The following is a 24,451-nucleotide window of genomic DNA, read 5'->3' as shown; positions in this document are numbered from 1 at the left end:
CACTGCACCTAAATCAGAGTACTTAATAAAGCGCCATCGACAATGAACTCACTATATCACTTTAATATCAATTTAAATTAAAACAATATATTTTTAACGTAGTAAAACTATATTAGTTTTGGCAGAATCCTTTAGACTGTCGATCGACATCATAAAGTCTCATAATAATATATTCTAATTCTAAAGGATAGGTACGCAACGCAACGCGCATTTGGATTCTAGACTAGTACATAATATGGTGTTCATTATTTCATGCGAGGCGTAGGTATTACGCTTGTTTACTACGTCGAGGTATAAACAAGAGCCTATTTCTGTTTTTACCTTATTATAGAAAATAATATAAGTAATATTATTTAAGGTCAGAATCAAAATTAAAATGAAGACGTACTTTAAAAAAATATATATTTTAATACTTAGTTTAAAATGTAGGCACCTATGCACATTTGTATAAGAGAAAATAATGACATCCTAAATTATTACAAATCAATTAACTAAACGTATACCGAAATTGACCCAATGTCTTACCACTTCTATAATGACATTCGCATTGTCGTCGTCGCCACCAACAATCATCGTTTGATTGTTGGTGAGAACATCGCAATACTGTCCTTGTTAAGATAATAAGTAGACGGTTTGTCTTCTGTCGGAAAAGTTAGCAATGGTTTAGAGTTTGTCAATTTTCAGTAACGGCTACCGGCTCAGAGCCGAACACACCTTACCTACAAGATCTTACTATACAATATACTTATGTGAAAGTTAATTAAATAAACTTACGGAGAAGGATATTTTTCTCAAACTTGCAATGAAATGTTGACATGATAAGGTATATTAGGTCCAGCAGTGGCAGCATGGTTCACGTTCTAACAAGTATGTAAGTGCGAAAGTGACGGGCATAGTGACAAGTGATAAAAATGGAACCATGCTGCCACCGCAGATATAAGTGAAGATGATATATAAAGGAATTTAATACAGCCTTACACCTAGGCCTGTAAAGCAACATTCTTTTGTTTTTAAACGTCAAATACTGGCACAACGTCTTGGCATTCAGCCATGAAATAGAAGTCAATTCGTAATTTGTTTTTTTCGCTGTGTAAACCTAGGAATAAAACAAATTGACAACATTTTTTTTTCTTTTCATTACAAGTATGAGAAAAGCACTATACAAATCTTGGCGAGAAACGGGGTGACGGCCGCGTATCCTTATCCGGGTATATCTACTTGGCCTGCAACCCTACGTTTCCCGGCCTCTACAGTAATGTACTAGTTACATTTGCTACTAATGTTACAATATTAACTAAATAAAAAGCTTAGTAGAATACTTTACAATTTCAACGGTTACGGTTTATGTTTTCTAAAGATATATATATTAACGTGCCTAATACTCTCCACATCAATTAAAACAACTAATAATGACTTATTGTCTTTATGTAACATTCCTGTTGTAATCGCACGTGCCATCGCTATTGTGCCATTCCATGTAATGAATGTCTAAAATCAATCTAATGTTTTGTTACAATTTTCTACATTAAACAGAATTTAAACTTACATAAATAATTCACCTAGATTTATTTCTGAAATTTTCAACATCTCATGGGTGTCCCATCGGGGTTGGTGGGTATTTTTGGTTTGCATACTTTTTTTCGACCACTGGGTCCACTGACCATAGTGCAAGTAAAAGTAAAATAACCGCAAGATGATGACTTCGTGTAATATGTATGTGAGTATTGTTTTCTTATATTATTTTCGCCGTCTAAATCTCCTGTTACTGTCTTTGATACCGAAACATATCTGTTGTTATCGTCTTTATTGTTATTGGAGTAAGATCTCAAGTCCTTTGGTGCTACATATTTCCCGTGAGGCGACACGTTAGGATACACGTATTTCACTTTACCACTTCCAGGAGTTATTGACACTGTTTGAGCTTGTGATGGAGAACGTCTCGAACCAATGGCGTAAGTGTTTTGCTTGGAAGCCACTGATTTGACGCTTCCTGTAAATCCGACGGGTATGGTATAACCTCCGGTCCCGGGTACACTCTCGCCAGGCTGATAGATTCTGCTTTCGTCTGGTCTTAGATCAGTATTTCTTTGTGTTATCACAGCGTCTTGACCTTGCAAGGCCCCTAATACAATGTGTTGTGTGTTTCCGCCGGTACTTTGTTTGATTTCAAAACTTTTTCTGCTCGGACTATGCAGAGATTGATGTGTCTCAGTGTCTTTTCCAAAGTCATCATAGTTGTACTCTCCATCCACGGGGTCACTATTTTCAGGGCCAAACCCTGCGTCTGCATCGTAGTCTTCTGTAGGATTGTCTTCTTTATCGCTCGTATAATCGAAATCGTTATTATTTGCATATGGCGTTTGGAACGATCGTGTGTTTCCTGCGGGAGGTGGGCTTGTGGGAGCTGCTTTATTCTCATTGCCAGACATATGGTGATCCATGTGGCTATGACTGGCTAGTCTGCTTCTAGACTGGTCCTGTGGTTTTTCGGTTATATTGACAATATTGTTTTGTACGTCATTTATATCGGGCAAAGGCAAAGGTGTTACATCTGGTGGTATCTCTGTGTCATCAACGTTTATATTTACATCGCTTTTATCAAAGACGTCGATTTTGTTGAAAGGTAGTCGACTAGCGAATACTGCATCTTTATCTAAACTAGCTCCAGATTGAGCTGCTCCAGTATATTTGATTCCATATTTGAATGTGCCTTCCAGCTGTGATTGTGACTCTCCAATACGCCCGTTAGAATGAGAAGATGCTTTACCTGAACCTACAAAAGGGGTTTTAAATAGGTCATGGTTTGCTTTATCGCTATCTTTGAATGGAGTAAAACCGATCTGAGCCTGGGAAGAAGTACTTCCTGGACCACGAGCTTGGGCCTCCGCTGATCCTCCTTTAACTCCACCTTGAACTTGGGTATTTGATGAATGCATTACTCCATCGCTTTGAGCGTCGGAGGTCAAAGATCCAGTTTCAGAGCCAAGATTAACATTTGCTTGTGATTTACTATTCCTGCTATGTCCTTGAGCAATACTGATTGCGCCGTGTTTTCCCCCTGATACTTCACTTTGTGCTCCTTTACTTTCGTCACTTATTTCAGCTTGAGCTTGAAATGTGCCACTTCCTGCATATTTCCCGCTAACTTGTGTTTTAGCTCGACCTTTATTATTTCCTCCATTGGAAGAAGCCATTGCCATGGTTCCGTTTGCATTTTGGGTAATACTCGATTCTGCTTGAGAATCATCTCCGTCAGCTGCTACAGAATTTGGATCAATCACGTTTTGTGGTGGGCCTAAAACAAAGTAATAAGTGTTCAAATATTTAATTTCTCGTTATTTGAGTCTAACCCGAAATAAATATTATGTTAAATTATATTGAGAAAGTTAGATTTTTTATGATAGTTATTAACGTAGCATTTTCGTACCCCTACTGTTTTCATCTATTTACTCGGAAATCAAAAGTAGTCAATCAATTAAATACTATTTTTTCCCAAATTAATCATTGTAGATCGGGGCCGAGGTGCCGACCAATTAAAGCCGAAATCAAACTTGTTCAGAGCATCAAACCTTTCTTATGAAATACCTATGTGTTAGGTTAGGTTAGGTGACGGAAAATAGGGTGTAGTGGGCTTACTTTGGGTTGCACTAGAATCAGGAATCTGAAAAAAAAAAACAACAGTATTGTTTAGTGCTGTATGTAACTGTTACAGGAGAGCTACATATAGTAAAACAAATAAGATTTTGTCAAAAATTTAATTTTAGGTACAAGATTTTGTCGCTGACTACTTTTCTTACCACAGGTAAATAATATTTATCGATGTCATGCCATGGTGTTACCAGCCCTTGTTAATTTTCTACATCCAATTTACATAAGTCTTGTGCAAGAACTACCTATTGCGTTAAATAATATGTATGTTGTCACAAACAAAATTTTTAGAGTTGCTAACTTTAAAACAGGTAACAAAATTGCTGTAATTAACAATATTCGGATCTGTTACTAAATTACAGGCTATGAAAAAATATGGTATACTATATGGTATGCTATACTCACTGTCAATTCATTTCCCTGTCCGCCAGGTTGATTGTTCCACCCTGAAGTACCCGGTCCACTCGGTTGATAACTACCCTGTCCGCCTGCTTGATTGTTCCACCCTGGAGTACTCGGTCCGCTTGGTTGATAACTACCCTGTCCCCCGGGTTGATCACTGCCCTGTCCGCCAGGTTGTTTGTTCCAGGCTGAACTACCAGGTGCGCCAGATTGATTATTCCACCCTGAAGTGCCCGATCCACCCGGTTGATAACTACCCTGTCCGTCTGGTTGGTTCCATCCTGGGATACCCGGTCCGCTTGGTTGATAACTACTCTGTCCGCCTGGTTGATGACTACCCTGTCCGCCTGGTTGATTGTTCCACCCTGGAGTACCCGATCCATTTGGTTGATAAGCACCCTGTCCCCCAGGTTGATAAGTACCCTGCACCCCATGTTGATAAGTACCCTGTCCGCCAGGTAGATCAGTACCTTGTCCCCCAGGCAGGTAAGTACCCTGTCCGCCAGGTTGAAAAGGACCCTGTCCCCCAGGTTGATAAGTACCCTGCCCCCCATGTTGATAAATGCTCTGTCCCCCAGGTTGATAAGTAATCTGTCCACCAGGTTGATAAGTACCCTGTCCACCAGGTTGATAAATACCCTGCCCTCCAGGTTGATAACTACCCTGTCCCCCAGGCTGATAAGTACCCTGTCCCCCAGGTTGATTACTACCCTGTCCTCCAGGTTGTATACTGGTTTGTCCCCCAGGTTGATAAGTACCCTGTCTCTCAGGCTCATAAGTACCCTGTCCCATAGGTTGATAAGTACCTTGTCCTTCAGGTTGATTACTACCCTGTCCACCAGGTTGATAAGTACCCTTTCCACCAGGTCGATTAATACCCTGTTCACCAGGTTGATAAGTACCCTGTCCCCCAGGTTGATTACTTCCTTGTCCGCCTGGTTGATAAGTACCCAGTCCCCCAGGTTGAATACTTCCTTGATAAGTACCCTGACCTCCAGGTTGATTACTACCCTGACCACCAGGTTGATAAATACCTGATCCGCCTGGTTGATTACTACCCCGTCCGCCTGGTTGATAAGTCCCCGTTCCCCCAGGTTGATAAGCACCCTGTCCTCCAGGTTGATTACTACCTTGTCCCCCAGGTTGATAAGTACCCTGCCCACCAGGTTGATAAGTACCCTGCCCACCAGGTTGATAAGTACCCTGTCCCATAGGTTGATTACTACCCTGTCTGCCAGGCTGATTGTTCCATTCTGGACTACCTGGTGCGCTTGGTTGGTTGGGAACTCCCATGTTAAATATAGTCGGGCTTGTGTTGCTGTTAATGCCGGATCCGTCTCCACCTGTCCCTATGTATTGGGGAGGATTCGAACCAACGACACAGCAAAAAATGGTCGAACCTTGTCGAACGCCCGGTGCGAGTCCTGTCATAAGGGACAGATCTTTACCAAAGAACGGTGTAAAATAGGGTGAAAGTGGTCCACTTCCCCCTCCTATACCCGGACCACCTCCATAATTACCCGGTCTCCCTCCTTGGATACCCGGTCTAACTCCTACATCACCCGGACTACCTCCATAATTACCAGGACCACCTCCATAACTACCCGGTCCCCCTCGGGTACCCGTTCCAACTCCTACACTAGCCGGGCCCCCTCCATAACTTCCCGGATCACCTCCATAACTACCTGGTCCTCCTCCTTGGATACCCGGCCCCCCTCCTTGGATACCCGGTCCCCCTCCTTGGATACCCGGTCCCCCTCCTTGGATACCCGGTTGCCCCCCTTGAATACCCGGTACACCTCCTACAGTACCCGGACCACCTCCTACACTGCCTGGACCACCTCCATAACTACCCGATCCCCCTCCTTGGATACCCGGACCTCCTCCTACACTACTTGGACCAACTCCTACACTGCCCGGCCCACCTCCATAACTACCCGGTCCCCCTCCTTGGAAACCCGGTCCCCCTCTGTGGATACCCGGTCCCCCTCCTTGGATACCCGGTCCACCTCCATAACTACCCGGTCCCCATCCTTGTATACCCGGACCACCTCCAATACTACCTGGCCCACCTACACTACCCGACCCACCTGCATAACTACCTGGTCCCCCTCCTTGTATACCCGGACCACCTCCATAACTACCCGGTCCTCCTCCTACAATACCCGGTGCACCTACATAACTACCTGGACCTCCTACACTCCCCGGTCCTCCGCCATAACTTTCTGCCCCCCCTCCATGGCTACCGGGACCACCACCATAAATACTCGGTCCCCCTCCTTGGATACCCAGTCCCCCTCCATGGATACCCGGTCCCCCTCCTTGGATACCCGGCCCACCTGCTACACCACTTGGACCTCCACCATAACTTCCTGGTCCCCCTCCATAGTTACCGGGACCACCACCATAAGTACCCGGTCCCCCTCCTTGGATACCTGGCCCCTCTTCGTAACTACCTGGACCACCTCCTACACTACCTGGTCCTCCACCATAATTTCCAGGTCCCCCTTCATGGCTACCGGGACCACCACCATAAGTAACTGGTCCCCCTCCTTGGACACCCGGGCCTCCTTCATAACTACCTGGTCCCCTGGGGCCGCCTCCATGGATACCCGGTCCATCTACACTACTTGGTCCTCCTCGGCTACCTGGCCCACCTTCATAACTACCCGGACCACCCTCATAACTACCCCCTCCCCCTCCTTGGATACCCGGACCACCTCCAAAACTACCTGATCCCCCTCCATGGCTACTGGGTTCACCTCCATAACCACCAGGGATTCTTTCGTTTCCCCCTGTTGGACGTCGTAAAGTTTCTGCGCCAGGTACGTAACGGTCAACACATTCATCGCAACTAGGATCATACATTGACTGGCTTTGAGCTTGTCCCATACCGCTTCTGCCACCTGTAAAATGAATAACATTTTTAAAGAATCCCCGTTTCGTCGTTACTTATATCCGAGCAAGCGAAAGATTCCAACATTTAACCACCGGAATTGATTGTAAATAATATCAGGTGGAGTGAAATATACGTGTTATATTTCCCTTACTCTTAGTTTAGATACAGCTCTCATTTATCTACTACATTTGAAAAGTTACCTATTTGTTTACCTACTTGTACAACATTACATACAATACTTTTTCTACGAGTAATCATTCTTTAAACAAACTAAAAGTATACAGCTAAGATACGAGAGCATACATTATGCTTATGCTTTTGCGCCCAGCCTGCCCCGGCTGGCCGCCTGGTCAGAGATACCTCCTCGTAACTCATGATGAGTAGGCATCGGAGTTTTTATCGTATGGTAAGACTAATAGCGAGCTATGGAATCGACATTAGCAATAAAATTCATACTCATTCTCATTCATCTATTTAATTATTGATTTTAATTTTATAATCAAGGACAAGAACCTTGACGAGTTTGTAAACGATCCTTTAATTTTATATTTGAAAATATAAATATGACAAATAAGAATAATGATAATTTTTGTATTAATTATATTTAAAAAATGTCATAAAATAACTAATTTGTATATTACAAGAGGTAAAAATAATATGAATATAAATTGATCAATACAAAAGAATGGCCATTATTCTTATTTGTTATATTTGTGTCATTTATATTAAATACATGAATGAGTATGAATATGAGTTAAATTTTATTGCTAATCTCGACTCCATAGCTCGCTATAGTCTTACCATGCGATAAAAACTCCGATGCCTACATGAGGTCCTAGTATTTGCTCCTGGCTAAATTCAACTTTTGGACAGTTTTTTCTCGATTTTGCTACGGTAGCCTATGGAGATAAACAAGCAACTCTAAGCGGTCTTCGTAGTCTAAAAATGTGGCTATATTAAGGGTGTCACATGCGCGTTTCTGACTTATGAAGCAATTGTTTAACCTAATGAATATTTTGTAACTTGGCAGCATACACCTGTATTCATTTAGATTTTGTTAGGTTGGTAGCCATTAATCACAGTAACGTTTTAGCGATTTTAAAGCACAAGTGCTGTTATGAGGAATAGACAATATAGACTTCTTCAAATCTACGATGTATGCTCTTATATTATTATTCCGGGACATGCCGGCGTCAACATTAGGATAAAATAAAGGAAACCCCCTAAACTCCTATCATATATTTAAAAAAAAATAACTTAATGAATGTATAAATGACAGATAACATCAGTAGAGTAGTAGAAAAGAATATTTACTTTCTTATCGTGTATGTTAATTTCGTATTCATATTTTTCAGTGAAAACAACCTTCGTAAAACTGTTCCGGTACATTTGAAATGCTAACAAAATCCGTAATATGTATTTGTTTACATTAAGTATTTGCAATTCCTAATGAACTCCACTTTATCGCCGCTTTCCTGAGGGATACAAATATAATGATCCTAAAACTTGCGATTTTTTTTTATTATGAGACACTTACTGACAACAGCTTTAGACGTGTCTGCTGCAGAAATTGCTTCTGCTTTGCCTTCATCTTTTGACCCTTGATCGATTGCCAAGTATTGAGATTGAGTCTGTCCTCTGAAGCGTCCTCTATACGAAGCCTGTCTGCGTTGCCTTAATCCTATGTGGTAATCTAAGCTCCAGTCGTTCAAAGAGTCCATGGGTAGATGTATGGTTCTTTTACATGTTGTCACCGTAGCATCGTTACCCGGTGAATAGACCTGTAACCACATGGATATCATTAAAATGTCTTTTGTATCGTTCTTTTCTGGGCAGGACAAATTTATTTATTTATTTTTATTTACCACACTTACAACTATTTTTACAGGATACTAAGCCTAATACAATAGTGTAACTGTTCTAACAATCTTGTTTGTTCCTTAATTATATACCGGGTGTTTCCTGTAACAGGAGCAATAAATTAAACTGTAGGCTGTACTTCTCAAACTCACTAACATTGGTTCAGCAACTTTTAAAAATAACTTATGTTTTGATTATTATTACACATTGAAGTTCATTTTAAGACGCAATGTATTGCAAATATTGTTATGTTTAAAGCGTGACAAGCAACGTCAAACACACTGATGTCAGCGTACATTGAAAATAATATTAAATTTGTATGAAAAAGTTAAAATCTAAAAATTTCATAATTTTTAAAAGTTGTATTCCAAAGTTATATCGTTTTAGGAGTACAATATATGGTTTAATTATTTGCTCGTATTACAGGAAACACCCGGTATAATGTACAATGCCGACTTTGTGACACGAAAACAAGTCAATATTTTCGGCAATTAAATTGAGGGTGCACAATGCTCGAGTCAGCGGAGCCTTACCGAGCAGGTCCGTGTGCCCACGCAATCTTATCAATCCCTTTTTCACCATTTTAGGGGATTAATTTTCAAAAACGCTGAAATTAGTTTTCTTCTAAGTATTTAAATAAAATACCTTTTTACAAAGTGTCAAGTTCCTAGCTTAAAATAAAACTTGAACCCCATACAAACTTTCATCTCCTTTTTAACCCCCTTAAGGGTTGAATTTCTAAAAAATCGCTTCTTAGCTCTTGTACACTTTATAAATGCAACCTAGTGTGTACATTTCAACTTTCTAGCATTTGTAGTTTCGGATTTACGTTGATTAGTCAATATATATATATTATATAACGACATTCTTACACAAATTGACTAAGTCCCACGCTAAGCTCAAGAAGGCTTGTATTGTGGGAATTTAGACAACGATTTATATAATATACAATACTTATACCTTGTATATTTTCTCCTTGTATATTTATATATATATTTCGGGGATCTCGGAAACGGCTCTAACGATTTCGATGAAATTTTTTTCGGGGGCGAAAAATCGATCTAGCTAGGTCTTATTTCAGGGAAAACGCGAATTACTGAGTTTTTATATGTATATCGAGCAAAGCTCGGTTTCCCAGATATTTATTATAATACGGGGTGTTTATTTTATCACCTGCAATAATTTACGGGCTGCATTTATAGGTCATACTGAGCAAATTTCTCTATGGGACCAACCCCGAAATCGCGAAACAAAAATTTACTCTCCCATAGAAAATGTCAAGGTCGGAGAGCCAAACTGTATCCGCCAATTAGCCTCCTGCATGAAGTTTATATTTGAACCAAATATTTTTTATTCGGATGATTGTTACCGTTGTAGCATGTTACAAATGCATTTCCGTTATAAAATTATCATTTAATTGCGTAGAATAATAAATAAAAAGTACAAAAATTGCGCCCGAAATGCTAATGCGCGAAACGCAACGCAATGCCAGTGGTCGACACGTCACGTGACGTCACAGTTCAGACAAATTTGTTGTTTTGTTCTATGTCGCACCGATTAAAAGAAATCTGGTATAAAAATATATTTAAGTCGCGATTTATTAATTAAAAATGGTTATATCTCCAAGATCGGCTATTGCCGACTAATTCTAGATAAACACTTGGTTTATTTTCAATAGTGTCATTATTTAAATTTGCACGTACTTACATACAACACGTCGATCAAAAGTTTTATCGCCAGCTACACACTAGTTTGCAGTTAGTAATACGAAATTACGGATGTTTTTGCATTATTGTAGATTTGTATCGATATATGTAGATGTCGATCACCCAGACTTCAGTTAACTTATTCTTAATAATTAAATTTCCGAAACAATACATCCAAGTATTTTCCTCTTTTCCCAATCTCCGTTATACCCAGGTTTTTTAAATGTTTCGTTTTTTTTTTAATTTTCGCATTCCCGCCAATAGGCAAATACCCGCCAACAGTGTCAACTTCAGAACTAATCAGCCAGACAAATTGGTGGTTCGACTAGGTTACCCAAAGCTTAAACCTCACTAGATGGTGCCACAATTGCAAATTTTGAGTTTTAATTTTTGTGTGGAGTAGTCTTGGTATTTCTATACTGTAAATTATGTTTAGCGCACTCTTTAAATAAATATTTAACTATTACAACAAACATTGAACACTTCATTGTACAAAAACTACCCCTTAATGTCGACAGAATGTTTCTTGACTCTATTTCTAAGTATCACTCACACATTCAAACAGTCTTACTGGGATCCTTGTAGTAGACAATTTGGCACAGCGTGAGTAGGCTTCAATAGCGTTGCGGTATGTACGTGGAAATACATGCAAGAGGATGTGGGTTCGAGACTCATTAAGTTTTTTTTGTTATCAGTATTATCAAGTACCTATTATTAATAAATTATTTTATGAGAAATATGAGCGTTTTCCATTAAAATATTAAAAATCTGATTCTCACACATCATGATATTTTTGGGTTCTTCCAACTCAGAATCACCAGCATAATCAATCCTCGTGCTAAAAAAACCCGAAAATTTGTATTGAAATTTTAGTTTTACATTGAAATTTCTTTCACACTAAAATGTGACGTAATGGTCTGGATATTTTAGGATATCTTTTTTTAATGCTAGGGTGGAGAAGATTCTTAGTAGAATGAACCTAAGAAAGTCCAAATTTGTAAGTCAGATTTTCCGGTATTTTTTTCAAAAAAAAACGCTGTTTTGTTCTAAAATTAAAGCAATCCCTTACTGCCCAGCCTTTAAAAAAGTAGGTACTATTTTACAGTAGAATTAAAAAAAATTTTTACGATACATTAAATTAAATTACAGTGAGTTACAAAATTGCATGGCCTTCTATTTATAACCATTATAAAAAGAAATTAGATATTTTCCATGCTTGTTTATATTATTGATTTCCCGATATTTAGACACTACTAGAAGTTTCACAAAATGCCTAGAGATAGAAAATTATTTATTCATTTTATTTATTGCCAATTTCATTCAACGGATCACATCATATCCAATTTATGTGTTTATGTATTTCATTGTTTTCTACCTAGTTGGTTATTAAATTCTGTTACTGCAATAATCTTTATCTACATAAAATATACCAACGAAAGTTTAATAAAGTATATATTAAAATGAAGTACACAAAATCAGGAATTACATATGACAATATCATTCAAAATCGCCTCCTCTGGCTTTGACACAGGCCCTCAAACGACGAGGCCAGTCATCAATAGCGGCACGCACGATTGTCATGTCTAATTCCGTCACTGTCTTAACTATGGCCCGCTTGGTTAAGATTTGTGTGGGGTTTAGCACAGGCTTTCTCCTCAATAACCTGCTATATGGCATAATCCAGGGGGTTTAGCGTTTAGGTCCGGGTTGGAGGACAGCCAGTCTTCGTGGGCAATAAAAACAATTTTGTTCCTTCGAAACCAGGCTTGAGTTGTTTTTGCCTTATGTGCAGGAGCTGAGTCCTGTTCAAAGATCCATGGCTGGTTTTGAAATAGGGTGTGGCTTAAGGGCTTCACTATTGGTTCGAGAACGGTTTCCAGTTTTCGGTTTTCACACCTTTTTCACAGAAATGAATCTGTGTTAGCCCTGAGTATGACACACCCAAAATCATGTTTGGCGGGTGCCCACATTTGTGCAACGCAATAGGGTTGTTTCCATCTACAAATCTTAGGGCATAATTGTATCCCAAAAAATTCTTTTGGATTATAAGAACATGTTAAACTACTTTTAGGGGACCTGTAATGACCATATTTTTGTAAATATTGAATTTAAAATATCTTTTGGCACACGTCACGTGACCAAACTCGAAACGTCATTGAAGATTCTGATGACGTCACAACTCTCGGAGTGACACTGTTGACAGTTAGGCGATTAACAACAAATGACAAATATCAGTTGACAGTTCGTATCTTCTACGTGTGTATGTAGTTATGTGTCAAACCATAAACTGTGACGTCACACAATTTTCAAAGAGCGTTTTGGGCGCGAAAGCATCTGTCAAAATATATTTTGTTAATTTAACATATTTAAAGCCGTTTTTAGTACATATAAAAGCTGAATTTTAGTTAATATAGAAAGTAATACAAGCGTTTCAAAAAATTGGAATACGATTCTCTTTTAGGCCCCAATTCATTATAGATACGACGAGATAAGCGTTATGTGTGGTATATAATTATAGCTCACAAATCCACCACATTACTTCATTTTTTTATTTTTTCGGTAGCATTTGTTTTAACGGAAATAAAGAGGTTGCAAATCGAGTAACAGAACTTCAGAACAGATATCATTTGATATTTACCAGTCGCTTTTCGGTGAAGGAAAACATCGTGAGGAAACTGGACTAATCCCAACAAGGCTTAGTTTTACCCTCTGGGTTGGAAGGTCAGATGGCAGTGGCTTTCGTAAAAACTAGTGCCTACGCCAAATCTTGGGATTAGTTGTCAAAGCGGACCACAAGCTCCATTGAGCCGTGGCAATATGCTGGGACAACGCTAGGAAGAAAGAAAGAAATCGAGTAACAGAACTTAGTAACCAACTAGGTATAATAGTTATGATGTAAATGTCCATATCATGTTGGAGTCATATATGTATTAGCCAACTAATTATTCAAGATCAATACACTTAGCTCCCTTAGGTATTCGCCTAAGTACAATCTCGGGCAAAATTGAGTTTTATAAAAGTGAACTAGTTTCTAGGTCATATTTTCTATGAATTGTCATTTTTGTAGACTCCAATTACAGTTATACTTTTCCTGGTTTTTCGCGGACCAGAATACCGATGATTTTTGTAACTTGATTTAGACGTTTTTTTGTTATTTCATTTTCAATCCAAAAACACATAAAATCACAATTCAGAACATGCGGCAGCGTTGTTTTCTATCAAGTACCTCAAGCACCAGGGCGGCTACCGGGAAAATCGAAATTCGTCAATTTCGGGCATTTTTCTCTGTCACTCTAATTACGTCTTAGTGAGAGTAAAAGAGAAAGATCCCCGCAATTTGCGAATTTAGGTTTTCGCGGTAGGCCCCCACGTCCTGTCAAGTTTCAGCAGTGTTGCCAGGTGAGCGGAAGAGAATTATCGTACTTGAGTGTCAATATTATTGTATCGTTGAAAAAAATATCGTACGCCAATCAAAAAGGCAGCCCCTAAAAATGTCTAGCAAAATAAGCTTAAATTTCCAATTAATAATAAAAAAAGACAATTTTCGTCTAAATTGCGTAAAAAATCTGTTTATGTTTGTGTATTTTTGGGATAGACTCAAACGGTATACACAGGAAATTGTGACATTTTAAACTTTAAACTTACACCAAGGAGCCGAACACCCAAAAGATACTAATTTTAGCCTATTTCTGAGAGAAAGTGTCATATTTTGCTTCAAATTACTAGACTTTTAAGGTGGCATCATCCATGGGCTGAAATTATAGTACTTTAGTGTACGATAATGCTCTTTGGAACATTACGTCATACCGGGGCCCAAATTATCGTACATGTACGACAATTATCGTACGCCTGGTCACACTGAGTGTCAGTGTCGACAGAGTCAGCTATAAACGCGTCAAACATCGCAACGTCGCGCCGATGGCCGGCCGAGGCATGGAGTGGCAACGCCGCAATGTATTTGTACACGACATTTGTCACACACACATGAGTAAAATTTATAAAAATATAACGTTGATTATTGCATGATTTCTGTATGAAACAAAGTTTTTCTATTAATTTAGTGCAAATGAATATTCGAAAGTAGATAGATGCGCAACTATTTATGTAATAATATTGTGTAATTAATAAATAAATAGCGATTGTTTTTTGTATGAAAATCGAACCACCTTAAATAAAAACATTCTACTGAAACACACCCAACTTGTTAGTAGAAAACGCAAGAAATTCAAAATTTCTGTGGAAAGGAATTAAAGATACTTAGTGTAATAAAATTAAAATAGTAATTGTAAAATTGTAAATAGAATCAAATTGTCGCTCATGGGCGTAAACTAACAAATTAACATAGAATTAATTAATGCTTGAATGTATCTCATTACGTGAAATGTATATTTCTTTTGAGGTACGGCGGGGTTTTTAAATTTTGGGTGTGCCAGAGTATCATATTGATTTCGACATTTAGTTCTAAGTACCTGGGCGACCGAGCTTTGCTCGTTTATAAGTATAACTATTTATTGTAATATGGTGGTGTATAGGCGATAATCTTAACTACATTTTTTTACTAAATTAAACTTGTCTAAAACAATAAAAATTAAAAAATTATATATAAACTTGAACATATAAAAAAAACAAAACAAAAGTTAGTCACCGGGCGAGATTCGAACCCGTAACACTCGTTTCTAACCGTCCGCGTCTTAACCCGCTGGACCAGACGGACAGTGGCCGGCCACACGAAATTAGCGACCATATTCTGCGTCGAAAGAAAAACGCATGAAAACTAGAAAACACGCGTTTTCCCAAACATAAGACTAATCTAGATCGATTGCATACTCTCAAAAACCCCCATATACCAAATTTCAGTGAAATCGTTAGAGCCGTTTCCGAGATCACAGAAACATAGTTATATATATATATATACAAGAATTGCTCGTTTAAAGGTATAAGATAGTTCATTAAGAACGCATTATTAAGCGTGCTTGGGAGCATTTTTATTAATTTGAGTGATCGAAGTTTATCATAAATCTAAAAAGTGATTAAAATTGTGTACAGTCAGCATCAAAAGTAGCGGATCAAATAATGCTTCATAATTATCTACCATTCTGTAACAGCTTAACAAAAAGTGATGTCTTTAATATAGAACAACAAAGACTGTAAAAGATATACTTTGGAACGCGAATTATAGAAATGTATCCATATTTGGAAAAGTTATCCCGAATATCAGATATCTTTGGCGCGTTGTTTCATCCGCTACTTTTGATGCTGAATGTACGTGTGGACGCTAATAGATGAGATTGACACCAATTTATTTTCTGATCAAATTGGTCAATTTGATCGTCTCGTCTGGACGGGCGTTAAAAACCGGCATATTGTTTAGAATATGCGGTTCTATGTTGTGTATAAATTCGTAAATACTTAGTTAAATCAAAAACTTTACATTAAATTAATGAATATAAGTGATATGAAGGCTTCATGCCTACTACTTACTTCCGAAGCTTATGGCCCAGCCCAAAAGGTAAAAGTAATTTGTTACCAGATCGATTGAAATCTACAAATAAAATTGGTTTACTCTTGTATACTTCGATTTGTTATTATTATATGTCTTTCCCATCACGGAACAATGGTGCTCCGGACCTTTGGGAGGCGTGCGCGGAGCCGAAGCCAACACGTAGAGGCCCTTTTGACACTTTAATGAAATGTAAGGGGTACACCTAGCGGATGCTGCCCTTGCCCGTGTCATGGGACGCACGCAGAGGCAGCACCCGCCAGGGTGTAAGGACTATTTGAGGGTTGATGGAATCTAAAATGAACTGGGCTATTGGGTGAAAGCGATGGACTAAATACTGGGCTATGGGATAAAAAACCGGACGCCTGCCTAATAAAAGGGTATTCAATTTTATTTCCGGCAGACGGTGACTCGCCCCCACAAGATGGGCCCCCACAAAAAGCGACATCTAGGATGGCTCAAGGGCAACACCGGTGTGAGGGCTCAGGGGTGTCGAGAGGTGTACGCCGCTTTCTACCCAGTGGCTGCGAGCAGCCACTGTGCCAACTCGCGTCTTATGCAATTTTTCACTTCCACCCCTGGAGCTTATCGCTCCAACGACTCCACTCTGGCCGGCCGGCTAAGGCAAGCCAGAGGCAGAGAATCCTGTCCCACCCACCCTCCTTGCGGCTAACAGAACTCCCCAGGAGCACTCGGGTACGTGAGGTCGCTACTCCCCAACAGCTCGCCACAAGCTGCCCTGCGTTGACTGATTGCACTGGTAAAACCAGCGGGCGATGGGGTCGTCACATCCCTACGCCAATTTATTATTATTATTATTAGAAAAAAGAATGAGTGCTACTGTACAGTGTGAGCTGCAATTTTATTTTTATGTATCCTTTTGTAATAGATAATGCCTATAGAATGATTTTTAGGTTCATCCATGGTATTTATAAATAATAAAACGATTATTAGTGTCGAGTAGCTGAAATACACGAACAACATTAGTAACAAACATCAGTTGTGACCGAACTGTGACGTCATCGGCTCTGTAGAATTCGCGCCAGAAATTATGAGCGATTCAACCGCTCAAAATTTTTCAACATGTTAAATATTTTTTCACAAAATAATGTAAAGATTTATAAAAGTATTTTTTATTTTTTCCGGTGTTCAACCGATATAAATAATTATAAAAAAAAAATCATGCATGAGGCTAATTTTTTTTGTTGGCCCTAAAGAGGTAATATGACGACCGGTCTGGCCTACTGGGTAGTGACCCTGCCTATGAAGCCGATGGTCCCGGTGATGAGCATGGATATTTGTTCCCGAGTCATGGTTGTTTTCTATGTATAGTATTTATAAATATTTATTATTATTATATATATCGTTGTCTAAGTACCCTCAACATAAGCCTTATTGAGCTTACTGTGGGACAGGGATCCGAAACCGGTATTTTTTGTATGGGAACGAAAACGGTATTTTTTCGTTCTTTGTTAATTATTTCCTTTCTAATTGGGCAATCTAATAATACGAAGTCGTTATCTAAAAACACAACCGAGTCCTATATTTAGAGTATAAAATAAACCGAAATATATGTTTATTTCAAAGTTTTTCCAAAAAACCGGTTCCGATCCCTGCTGTGGGACTTAGTCAATTTGTGTTATAATGTCCTATAATATTTATTTATTTATTATTTGTTTCAAAACTAGCCACGTGTGAGTTAACTCGCGTCCTAAAGGTCACAGCTCATTAGAGCCACCCCGCACCCGACCCTCACCGCCTCGCCTCGAGCGGTTAGTATTCTTCGTATGGATTTCTATGGGCATGCGCTCACTACATCAACTTCGTACCACCACCGGATAAGTTGATGTAGTGAGCGCATGCCCATAGAAATCCATACGAAGAATACTAACCGCTCGAGGCGAGGCGGTGAGGGTCGGGTGAGGGGTGGCTCTAATGAGCTGTGACCTTAAGGGTTACATGCATCGCACATGTTTTTACTAAGCACGCATGGCATCTTTTTAGTTAAAGAATTTATTGGCTAAGTGTCCTGTTTTTAATTAGGCGCTAATTGTCATTAAATTACGATTCTGATGGTTAAATGGAAAGGAATTATCTAGGTACCTATTTAGTAACCATGCAATCCTGAAAAGATGAAAGAAATACTTATGCGCTTTTTATTATGTTCAAATTACGCCTAATTTTATAATTATGGTTTTAATTGAAACCATACGCGTTCCCAATGAGAAACGTGTTGCCTCAATCAATTGTTGTTTGGCCTATTTACGATAACGTTTAGTAGGTTGACAAAAAAGGGTCAAGGCAATAAAGCCAACCTTGGCAAAGAGGACTTTATCTTTCAAATATATTCAAACGAAACTAATTGCCGCCGATTGCATGACAAGAAAATTGTAAAACGCACCAACAGTCAATGATATTATAACTCCAGATAGGTTATAGGCGCTCAAAATTGAAGTGCTTACCTTGTACACATTGTACAAGTTGCCTTTAGTGGCGCCTGGGCAAGCGAGAGTTGTGCACATCGAAAATGGTCTGCGAAAATTAATTAACAATAACAGATTCATTCGTAGGTAATGAAATAAATATGGAAGTATTTTTTGTGCTCCTTATGTACGAGTATAACCTATCTATAGTTATATAATACTATCTGTTCCCGCGACTTCGTACTTGTGCATTTCGCGTTTGCGTTCGTACGCATTATTCTTTAAGTCTCTTAAAATGGGTACTGAAGTAGAACTGTGTCACTTTGTAATATTAAAAATTAAAAACTAAATGAAATTATTTTCAATATTGCTTTTTGGGGTTAGATATGAGAATATCTCGTATTATTTGTGGTATAAAGTACAAAAAAAAAATCAGCCTTATCGTATCTGAAGGACCCCAAACTATTATTTTTTTAATTTAAAAAAATGGCCGAAATGTAATGATGTGGTATATTTTTAGAATCGCCCCAGAAAGCCCGTTCATATGCTACCACAGATGATAGGTTTCTAAAAAAACAAAATGACTCAGCACTCCCCTCTTACGGGATTTTTTTTTAGAGAAGATTAGAGTATAACATACATTTAATTATTTGTCATTTAATGCAATGTTCCTACTATATCATATCCCGGGTTTTTGGGTGCGGGAATGATATCGTGTATAACTTTGTTTATTCTAAAAAAGTTACCAAACTATTAGTAAGGTCCAAATGGGCTTCGAAGTGTAAAACAAACCGCGTCCAAAAACCCGGTATTATATGAATGATACTAGTCAGGTCGTAAGTAAGTCATAAGTTCTGTCACAAAGGTTTTTACTGGTAAAAAAGTGATAGACCGGCACAGATCCTTTACTATTCATATACTAGTATATGGTTTAAAAGCTAGTAGATTGTTAACGTAACGTTAAAGGGATAAAATGATTTACCCGAGTTAAACACTCTACTTTTCATTACGAATTCGAGGAACGTAAAATACATAGACGTTTTCATACATACATACAAGTGTTTTAAACATGACTAACTATAATTTTTTACAGCATTTGTTGAGGGTCCTTTCAAGTAACCATTTATGTAAAAGTATCGTGATTTAAAGAATGGGGGGTCGAATATCAGAATGGAAATTGTATAACAGATCTACTTAGTCAGGTCATAAGTTCTGTCACAAAGGTTTTGACTCATACAAAAAATATAGGTACAGATAATGCCTTATTATTGTTATTATGCATATATATGGGTTGAAAGCTTATTAAATGCTGTATTATTTACAACATCATTTATTTATTCTTCTTTTTTACATGGTTGAATCTTACATAAAACAAAAGCTGAATCTTTTTTCTTTCTTAAAATATATATTTTATGTGTATCGGTATTGCCGAGATTGCAACTGTACGTTTTACCAAACCTACTCGTTGGATGACAGTCCAAAAATTAGCGTGTCACTGAAAAGTACCCTAAGTTTGAAAGGTACAGACTGAAGTACAACCCTGTTGGAGAACTAAATTCTGATGATAAAAGAACGTTCTAATAAAGTAGGTACATACAAATGAACAATTGTACCTATTTTATTAATGTGAAGTATATTTTTTCACAATTTAACCGCATATTCGCGTACCATCCCAAAGTAAACAAGCAGTAAATAAATACGCAATCTAATTTTAAACTAATTATATTACGTTTTGATCAGTATAAAACAACCTTTCAAATGATGACAAAGTTTTTTTATTAAAAGCTTTGTATTACATTTTATCAGTCAAAACCTTTATGACAGAACTTATTACCTAAGTGCAATATCGCCATTCGTTGAGAATTACTTACATTCCTACCTTATATCAGGAATACATTTTTGTGGATACCTTACCTACTGTCATTATGAAACTACATAATATAACTGCCACAAATGTGATCTGGTTTTAGTCTTGATAACGCTCCAATATTTAGGTAACTACGTCCATCTCTAAATTCAGGTCACCGGCTAAGATAGCCACTTGCAAGCCACTTACTTTATCGTTTAGTATTTTGTTATATCCGTGACTGATTTGTAGTATATGAATATATTTAACTTATGAATGTGAACTTGGAAGAACATTTATTTAGTTTCTTATTTGTCTAATCGAGCTTAATAGCGAGCATTAATTCAAATGACGGGAAGGAGCCTAATGAACCTAAAAGCAAGTAAAAATATATAAAACGTATTGGCGGAATACGCTCAGTTTACGAGATATATCCCTTATTTTTCAAAATAACGATATACAAACGCCTTTTGCAATATTTTAGGTACTAATCAATCGAACGTGATCGAACGACATAATTGGAACGCTGTGTTAGTTATCAATTTCGCGCAACAGGCGACCTAGTTATTTAACAAAAGTTGAATTGTACCTCAGTATCACTAAATTAACATGTAATATCCGAACTATCGGATATGGGCGTAAATGCTGACATAATTGGCCCAACACCGCCGGTCAAATACATTAAGCACCATAGGTAAGTAAATAATAATTCGCAGGGCAGTGTTGTGTTCTTTTGTAAGTTAAGTATTTGTATATACTTACTAATATTTGTTTATGGTCAAGAGATGTTTGGGAGTTGGTTATGCCACATGCGTACTGCGGTGGGACCCGGTGCAGTTTCTTCTCGGCGAGGTGGACGTCTCCAACTGCGAGCTGCCAAACCCAGCACCGCTGGCTCACACGCTCTTGACACACGATTTTCAACTAAAACATCGGAATAAAGGGTTCAATTAGGTACTGCCGTGATCTGGGTGGCCTAGTGGTTATGGATAGTGGTATACCTCGAATGTAGAAATCGCTGATTATATCCCAGCTCTGGGCCTAAGCTTTGGTTACTTTTTCTTTTATATATGACATGATTTCAGTTTATAAGTAACATTTGCTCAGCTTATTCTTGTAATTATTGGCATCATATTAAATTGTACATACTCATGTACGTAAGTAGCTAAAATAGTTAAGTAAGTTTTTATTTTTACGTATGAGTGGATATAAATGTCTCGATATTTTACACCCAAATTCTAATTCTTATTGCAGTCTAATCGCCTAATAGTAATTTCAACAGTTAGACTAGATACTTTGTAACATTATAAAATAACAAACTAAATCAGGGTACGACATTTCGGAAAATCAAAATTGAAATCACATGTGATAAATAAATATTCATACTTGCTGGGTGTCGGGTGGTATTCGGGCGGCTCTCAAAGTGCCGATGGTGGCGAAGATCAGTAGAGCGGTGCGGGCGGCGAGGCTGGGCCGCGCGGGCGTGGGCCGCCGCGCGTAGGGTGCGCGCGCAGGACGCATGCCGACGTGCTGGGGCGCGACGACGCTCTGCCGAAACGCGCACGCCACCGCACTGTCCGCCGTTTGACCCATACTCGCGACCCGCAACCCAAGATGAACCCATTATAGATATAAGTTCACCCACCCAATTTCGGCGATAGCGAATAGTTTTAGATATTATTAAGCGCATGAAAAATTAGGCAATTTGTAATTAATTACTATTTAGGCAAGTTTTGAATGATTAAAATAATAACAGATTGGTGATGATAAAAATAACTCTCAAAAAAAATTAAAAACTTGTAACTAAACTAAACTGGCTTAGTATTTCAATTAAAATTAGATAAAATCCATTGGAATGAGCTTAAACGATCGATGTGTCTCGACGAAATTTTAAGTATTTCACCAGGTCAAGATATTCTTTTTCTACCTATCTGAAATCGGCTGAAACGATTTTTACCAAACAAAATCTAGCCACCTCACCAGGGATCGGAAACCGGTATTTTTTGTATGGGAACGAAAACGGTATTTTTTCGTTCTTTGTTAATTACTTCATTTCTAATTAGGCAATCTAATAATACGAAGTCGTTATCTGAAAACACAACTGAGTCCTACATTTAGAGTATAAAATAAACCGAAATATATGGTTATTTCGATGTTTTTGCAAAAAACCGGTTCCGATCCCTGCACCTCACAAACAAAACAAACTTAGGCTCTCGATGATGTTCGGGTTTATGTCATTTGCATATGCCCCATGTCCTAAAAGCTTTTTTTATATACTACGTCGGTAGAAAATAAGCATACGGTCCGCCTGATGGTAAGCAGTCTCCGTGGCCGACGTAGTATTAAAAAAAATGTGTTAATGCGCATTGCCGCCGTTGCCGACCCTAATTACCCCCCGCACCCTCGTTGAGCTCTCTGGCAAGCTTAGGTACTCACCGGCAAGAACACAACACTATGAGTAGGTTCTAGTGTTATTTGGCTGCGGTTTTCTATAAGGTTCTTCGCCAGTTGGGCTCTAGTGCTAGCTCAAGTGGCTAGCTGATAAGTCTCCGGCATAAAAAGTTTCTAACAATCACCGTTCGCTAATTCAAGACCATCGATATTGTTAAGTTAAGCAAACGTCATATCACAAAAGCTCTAGAATAATGTTCATATTACCAAAGATACCTTGATTGAGTAAGATGCGTAATATCTAAGACAATTTCGTGCGGCGAATTTGACAGGTAAACGAGATGGCGCTGTACAGCTCATACATTATGCGGTAACTCTGAATAATCTGATTGTCAAAAGTTGACATTTGACAATTCAGTGACCGCAAAACTATGAAAGTTAGAGGCAAGGAACACAATCTCCATATACCAAAAAGTGTCCGACAAAAAACCATAAATAGGTGGCGCTACAAGACCTCGAATACTTGAGAAAAAAAATCTAATCATAGACAGCGCACTTCACTCCGTCAATAACGCCTAGGTTCTTAGCTACTCTAGCGCTACTCTGGAGAGATTTGGAACTATTATTTATAGGTGACAGCAGGACACTTTTGCAAAAAATTCTGCCTAAGGAGTTTCTGTTCCTTGCCTACCTACCATACGCAAAACATATGGCGCAGTACAGCGGCATCTGTTCTGGATATCAAATTAGGGGGCAAGCTTTTTTCTTTATCTTTACCTCTCTATTACAATCAATTATTTTTGATATTACAACACGAGGTGTGACGTCCTCTCTATTTTGTTAGTATGTACGTATGATTCGATTTTCTACTGAGCGAACGTGTAACCAATATAGATTGTGGATATTTAGAACCAAAAAGTAAGTATATTTTAGAACGATCACTCGAAGCAAAGAGCATATAATCACTACGTTTCTCGAAGAGTCGATTTTTCCTTAGATTTATTAACCCTGGCAAATTGTTCAAAACTTACCTAAACCACAAAATAATATCATACAGAACGGACATGCTCTACCTACCCCGCTCCATAATTTTTGTATAATTACATTCAATAACTCCAGTCTAATTGAAAATTTGTGAAATTTTCACAATTATCTTAGTTGAAAATATGTTCGGGTTTAAGAACGTACAATTTTAACATATATTTTTTTATTGATTATAAGGTTCCTTGCTGTCTTATAAAGAAAATAGAAAATATATAACAAATTAAGATGACCGGTCTGGCCTAGTGGGTAGTGACCCTGCCCTGGTATGAACATGAAGCCGAATATCCCGGGTTCAAATCCTGCTAAGGGCATTTATAATAATATAATAATAATATAATATTTATTTCAGGCAATGTACCCATATCACAAATGACTAATTTACAACATCACATTAAAATACAATAACCTAAAATGTAAAAAAAGGTATATAAGAATAAAATAGAAACGTTCTTACAATGTATACAACTGGTCACTTATTTTCTATTTCGTTCGCGATGCATTGTCACCCAGTATTTAAAAAATCGGCAGTCCAGACGTTCAGACAGAGTGCGGAGAATCTCATTGTCTGATGTGCCCAGGCGATCCCTAAACGATGCTATGCGCGATCTCATCACCGCATAGAAATCCGGGAATTTATGTGTGCGATGAGCACGGATATTTGTTCCTGAATCATGGGTGTTTTCTATGTATTTAAGTATTTATAAATATTTGTATATTGTATATATCGTTGTC

At 38.3% G+C, this 24,451-nt stretch overlaps 1 protein-coding gene across 1 annotated transcript; it reads right to left on the bottom strand.

Annotated features, from left to right (window-relative positions):
* Positions 1–385: 385 nt before the first annotated feature.
* On the bottom strand, positions 386–22,776 carry LOC133529526 (collagen alpha-1(III) chain-like). The gene is made up of 6 exons (XM_061867261.1): positions 21,671–22,776; positions 21,047–21,208; positions 8,487–8,730; positions 4,054–6,956; positions 3,637–3,661; positions 386–3,295 (listed from the first exon to the last, which is right to left on the bottom strand). The coding sequence occupies exons 1-6, from the start codon at positions 21,875–21,877 to the stop codon at positions 1,581–1,583; spliced, it is 5,256 nt and encodes a 1,751-aa protein (XP_061723245.1). The 5' UTR covers positions 21,878–22,776; the 3' UTR covers positions 386–1,580.
* Positions 22,777–24,451: the final 1,675 nt, after the last annotated feature.

Source organism: Cydia pomonella, chromosome 1 (genome assembly GCF_033807575.1).
Source record: "Cydia pomonella isolate Wapato2018A chromosome 1, ilCydPomo1, whole genome shotgun sequence".
NCBI classification, from domain to species: Eukaryota; Metazoa; Arthropoda; class Insecta; order Lepidoptera; family Tortricidae; genus Cydia; species Cydia pomonella.
This window is presented reverse-complemented; position numbering and strand designations above follow the sequence as displayed.

Bases quoted from the DNA above. Each gene is read 5' to 3' on its own strand.
- LOC133529526 (XM_061867261.1), bottom strand. From the start codon at position 21,877: ATGGGTCAAACGGCGGACAGTGCGGTGGCGTGCGCGTTTCGGCAGAGC. The intron at 8,731-21,046 runs GTAAGTATATAC...ATGTGGTTACAG, and splicing joins TTGACCATAAACAAATATTA to GTCTATTCACCGGGTAACGA. The intron at 6,957-8,486 runs GTAAGTGTCTCA...TTCATTTTACAG, and splicing joins CACGTCTAAAGCTGTTGTCA to GTGGCAGAAGCGGTATGGGA.